General features: G+C 41.2%; 1 protein-coding gene across 2 annotated transcripts; it reads left to right on the top strand.

The window, feature by feature from the left end:
• Positions 1-1,142: 1,142 nt before the first annotated feature.
• On the top strand, positions 1,143-5,578 carry ccnh (cyclin H). Of its 2 annotated transcripts, XM_076099064.1 has the most exons (10): positions 1,143-1,264; positions 1,362-1,486; positions 1,595-1,717; positions 1,912-1,985; positions 2,260-2,473; positions 2,606-2,769; positions 2,977-3,047; positions 3,166-3,271; positions 5,212-5,278; positions 5,354-5,578. In XM_076099064.1, exons 2-10 carry the CDS (start codon positions 1,370-1,372, stop codon positions 5,378-5,380), a joined length of 963 nt encoding a protein of 320 aa, XP_075955179.1. In that variant the 5' UTR covers positions 1,143-1,264; positions 1,362-1,369; the 3' UTR covers positions 5,381-5,578. The 2 variants fall into 2 exon arrangements, with proteins under 2 accessions (XP_075955179.1, XP_075955180.1); XM_076099065.1 differs by having other exon boundaries at positions 1,150-1,486.
• Positions 5,579-5,676: the final 98 nt, after the last annotated feature.

The following is a 5,676-nucleotide window of genomic DNA, read 5'->3' as shown; positions in this document are numbered from 1 at the left end:
ACTAGTCTGTCGAAAAAAATATATATGAAAGTCATAGTATTGTTTTTCAAAAAAAGTAATTCAAAAGTCATGGTATAACTATACTATGGCTTTTTATAATATACCATACGATGACTTTTTTCTGACATACTATACTATCACCTTTTATGACTTATTTTCCGATATACTATACTATGACTCATGTATATGGACTCATGAGTCTGAAATAAAAGTTGAATTATGACTTGTTATGACGTTTTTTTGACATACTATACTATTAGTATGACTTGTTTTCAACATTTTTCCAACATACTATACAATTACTTTTTATTATTTTTAATGCCGTACCATACTTTTACATTTATTGCATACTATACTATGACATTTTTATGGCATACTTTATACTATGACATTTTCTATAACTTTTTTATGACAAACCATATTATGAAATCTATGAAATCTTAAATAGTATCTGTTTTCTATGGCATATTACACTATATTTTTTGACATATATGATTTTTATAGCAAACTATACAATGACATTTTTAAGACATACTATATCATGTCTGTGTTGCATCTATAATATGGATTTCTTTATGACATACTATATGATGACATTTATATGACATATTGAACTATTTGCCTTTTTTTAAACTTTTTTTATGACATGACGTTTTATGATTAACGACATTGTGGGTGCATCAAGTCTCCTAAATTGCATCCACATACCCTTACGTGCTTAGTCCCTTCAACCAGCGATGCAAGGAGAGAGACAACGAGGGAATACGTTTTTAGAGAAACAAGACATCCTTTTCTTATCCGATCCTAAGTGGGGACAATTAAAATGAATAACTCATACCAAACCCAATACTCAGGAATTATCGGCCTCACGTGACTGAATGGAATGAAAATAACAATAAATGGTGTAAAAAGTGTTTTAGTGTAATAGAAGTTAACTGTAGGTAATATAACGACCATGGATAAGTACATCATACAACCATGGATGAATACAAATAACTGGATACTATTTAAGCTCTAGCTTTATAATCCATAAATATTTTCATATTCATATTGCGTTGAGGTTTATGGCAGATATCAGGGCACTAGAAGCGTACTGATAAATATTTATTTTGCGCACTGTATCATAAAATACGGTAATACACGTCATCACAAGGGGACAACTTTGACACAGGACAGTTGCGACGCGCATCGTTTTTGTTATTGCTGGTGTTTGTCAACGCTATCCGGTTTTGAATGGACTAGCGCATATTTAAACACACTTAAAGTATGTTTAATTGATTCTGCAGCAAACCGGGAAAACGTCGCATCCAACGTTCACTCTTATTTTCTGTCACGGTCCTGTTTTTCCTCTTTTCTTGCAGAGGCAGCCATGTTCCACAAAAGTTCACAGGGGAAATACTGGATTTTTGCAAGTGAAGACGATGTTGAGCAGAAGAGATACAAGGCCAACCAGAATTTCCGCAACAAGATGCTAGAGGGTGGGAAGGTAATATGTGACGTTACATAAAAATAATACCATAACAAGGACAACAGGCACACGTGTGTGTTGACAGTGTACTCCACCTCCTCCCGCCTCTCTCTCTCTCTGAACCAGCCTGGGGTAAGTGAGTCCAAGCTCTTGGAGCGTCACGAGGAAGAGGTTTTAATCCGACACTACGAGAAGAGGATGGTGGACTTCTGCAATGCCTTCAAGCCTATAATGCCCAAGTCTGTTGTGGTATGTGTGTGTGCTTTATCTATCTATCTGTCTCGCTCTGAAATTGCCCCGTTGAGCATGCGCACTAGCGTTTCCTTTAACCCCGCCTCCCAGACGCTCGGTCTTGGACTCATCCACATGAATGTAGGAAGGAAAAAATACTCCAGATTCGTCTATTATGGCATATCTGACCTACATGTGTCTCACCTGTGCAGGGTACAGCCATCATGTACTTCAGAAGATTCTACCTGAACAACTCCATCATGGAGTACCACCCCAGGATTATCATGTGAGTACAGATATGTTTGAGGGGGAATTAAAAAAGCAACATTTATTTAGCTTGAATGACCAAAAAGTCCTAGCTGTATGTAAACATGGTAGGCAAACTGCAAATCCAGTTATTTAATTAAAATATGAATTAATAATGTTTACAACGGTGTAAATGCTGGGATACCTTTAGCAACTTTAGTAGCTCCATTTGGGAACAATCCTTTATTGTTCAGGCTGGTTCTTACCTGACCTTCCTGTTTCAGGCTGGTTCTTACCTGACCTTCCCGTTTCAGGCTGACTTGTACCTACCTGTCCTGTAAAGTGGATGAGTTCAACGTTTCCAGCACCCAGTTTGTGGGCAACCTTCTTCAGGAGACCCCGGCGGGGCAGGAAAGGGTTCTGGAACAGATCCTGGAGTTTGAGCTGCTGCTGATCCAACAGCTCAACTTTCACCTGGTGGTCCACAACCCCTACAGACCGATGGAGGGCCTGCTCATCGACCTCAAGGTAGCTGGACCCCTGGAGAGAGCTGCAGATATTACTCTGGCACTCGTAGTCCAAATCTGGCTCATTTAGCAGTTCACATGTTTTGTCCCGTCTCAATGAATTATGTCCTTTTTCATAAATGTCATCCTTCAGACAAGGTACCCCACGCTGGAGAACCCCGAGTCGCTGAGGAAGAGTGCAGATGACTTTCTGACACAGGCGGCCATGACGGACGCAGGACTGCTGTTCCCCCCCTCTCAGATTGCTCTAACAGCTATTCTGGACAGCGCATCGAGAGCCGGTCTCAGCATGGAGAGGTGCCAAGTTTAAAAAGTAGATCTTGAAGTAATTTAGTAATAATAAACAGCAATAAATTTAATTAAATAATCAACTGGATGAGCATCATTAACGCATTTGTTTTTTTGGGAATATGTTCCAGCAGAATAAAGACAGAACTTTATTCAACTTAAGTTGAAAGTTTGTAAATGTAAACAATCTTTTTTTTTTTTTTTTTAAATGTCAAGCTACCTGAATGAATGTCTGCGACTGAAAGAGGACAAAGAGACTCTCTCAAAGATGTACGACTCTATGAGACGTGAGTAAACTGCACCTTCATTTCACACCACAAGGTGGTGATGTTGAGCCCTTTGAGCTTCACTCATGACAACAAGTCTGATCCAAGACTAAAGTAAATGTTTTCTGTGTTCATCCAGAGATGAAAACCCTCCTGAAGAAGTATGAACTTCCTAAACCGGAGGAGGTGAATGCTTCCAAAAAGAAATTGGAGAGGATTCATGCGGAGTTTTCCAGTTCAAGCAAGTAAGGAGATGAAGTCACTCGTGCGCGTTTACTCTGAGAATACTATATTGTCACACTGCCATACTATATGTGACTTTATTGTGGAGTTGATCTAGTCCCTATATTAAGACAGAACTAGTGTCGTGTATTTCTGTCACCCACACACACAGTAAGCAACTCACGTCTTCTGTTGTTATACATAGTAACAGTTTTATTTTAGCCAGGTTGTCGTATCTAAGATGCAAAAAGGTTTCAAGGTTCAGTATCAGGTAGAAAAATAAAAAGGAACACATCATCAGCTGTATGAAATACAGAAAGGAAGTACAACAGCACGCCACATTCATCACCCATACCATGTAGCACAGCTGATATTGGTATCGCTGACGAGGAGACGTCGAGGCTGTCGCCAGCCGTCCGTTAAACACTTGGTGAGGTCCGTGGTATCTTTAAGTGCAACTACAGTAAACAGTTTGGTAAACTCTCGAGCTATGACAGGCACAGATTCAGACTCTGCAGCGGCTCGAGTCACCAGGAGGCACACGAGGCCGACACACCCCCCCCCCCCCCCCCCTCATGACTTTGAACATGATAAATCTGTGCATGGCATGACTTCTCGGGATGAATCTATATGAAAATAGTCGGTGCAGAAGTGTTCTGGAAAAGAGCGAGAGAGACTGCAAATGCATGAAAGCTTTCGTTTACACACCCTCCTCCCCCCCAAGGCTTCGAGGGAGTTCGGGTGATGTTTGTTAGAGCAGCATATATGTAGGCCCACACACTATAGCAGGATCCATTTAGGATTAACACATGCACAGGTTACAGATATCTCCTACAAACTATCATTCAGCTAGATCACACACAAACACCCTACGCTTCTATACAAGCCTAAGTGTATAATATCGACAAACAAAGCAGCATATAAAAAAAAAAAATCTAACAAGTGGTTCCGGTGCTGCGCGGTAGTTCGTACAATGTCGTTAGCGGTTCGAAGAAAGAGCTCGTCATAAAAGCAGGTGACGTGGGCGAGTGGGCGGTGTGTAGAAAGGAGTTAAGGCTTGTGTCATCTTGGAGAGAGGTGCTGTGTTAAATTTCCCTGATGACGGCAGAAAGAAACGCTACTTCAATGCTTTGGATTGCCCCTCCACTGTAATCCTCACAGGAGCGTCTGATCAGGGTCAGTTAACCAGAACCAGGGAGACTGGGGGGGGAGTGGCAGGAATACCGGGATAAAAGAAGTTCAGACATTTCCGCAGTCGACTGTATCTCAGGTCCATCTTCATAGAAATCATCTCTTCCAAGTCTAATTTTAAATCAGTTCAACACCCCGTGTCTGAAGCGTTTTTTGGGGAAGGGCTTTGGAAAGGACAGTATTCAGATATGCAGCAAGTGGTTTCCCACGGAGAACAGCCATATTGCGTTTTGAACTGCCAGGAATCTAGGCCACATGCTTATAAATACAAACTGACGTAAGTCTTCGGTAGGGCGCCTCACGGGACGAGGACTCGCTTTGGCCGGCTGGTCGTGTGGTCCGACTACCACGCTTTGATTCTCGGGTAGAAACCTGTGAAAGTCACATTACCTGGATGGCAGCAGCCAGTGACATGATGGTGCACTCTGTCCTGTAAGATAAAGTGGACATGTTTGTGACAGGCCCATGCTCGGGGAATCACTTATTGTCTGTATGTATTCATACATGGTGTGAACTAGTCTAAATGGAGCGGCGTAACGATTGAAAATGGAGAGACATGGGGGAACTAGAACTACCAATGGCGGTCATGAAGGTGTGGTGGACACTAGATGCCACATGGCTTTTCCTAGATGAGCGTTGAAAATGGACTTGGAGGTCGGTCACAAACGTTGAATGAAAGGAACAGTGTTGACCACCGGTTAGGGGTTGTAAAGGTCCTTCTGATTATGAAATATTTAACAATAATTCTTAACTTATTGCTTTTGTATTGCAGCAAACGAAAGCGAGGATATGAAGAAGACGGTCATGTAGCGAAAGAACCTCGTTTAACAGAAGATGAGGTGAGACCATGTTTTGAATTACATGCCGACAAAACTTAGTTAAGCTGCATATTTTAACTTCTTATTTCATTGCAGGAATGGACCGATGAAGACCTGATATGAGCATTTAAAGATATTATTCTAGTGTACCAACAGTTTTTTCCAATATTAAACTGTGAAGATTGGCCAACCGTGCCGTTACAGAAGATACAATGGGGAGGCAAAGACAGTTTGCAGACGTTTACACGTTATATTTACTTTTCTACAGCATATTGAAGACCTGGGTTTGTTCTGCAGTAGGAATAAAGATATTTTTCTATATTTTGTGTCTTGTTTCTGCAGATTAAACAGAATGATAGATTATTAAGTGTGCATACGTTCTCCACCTTTGTCCGGGGACAATGAATGACTCCGTAATC

The sequence above is a fragment of the Anarhichas minor genome, unplaced genomic scaffold (genome assembly GCF_050575085.1).
Source record: "Anarhichas minor isolate MPS153535 unplaced genomic scaffold, ASM5057508v1 ptg000025l, whole genome shotgun sequence".
Taxonomy (NCBI): Eukaryota; Metazoa; Chordata; class Actinopteri; order Perciformes; family Anarhichadidae; genus Anarhichas; species Anarhichas minor.
Note: the sequence above shows the minus strand (reverse complement) of the source record. Positions and strands in the feature narration are given on the sequence as shown.

What these genes read in the sequence shown, in the direction of transcription:
- ccnh (XM_076099064.1), top strand. Translation starts at nt 1,370, where the DNA reads ATGTTCCACAAAAGTTCACAGGGGAAATACTGGATTTTTGCAAGTGAA. An exon ending in GCCGGTCTCAGCATGGAGAG is followed by an intron (nt 2,770 to 2,976) that starts GTGCCAAGTTTA and finishes TTAAATGTCAAG; the next exon opens with CTACCTGAATGAATGTCTGC. An exon ending in CTCGTTTAACAGAAGATGAG is followed by an intron (nt 5,279 to 5,353) that starts GTGAGACCATGT and finishes ATTTCATTGCAG; the next exon opens with GAATGGACCGATGAAGACCT.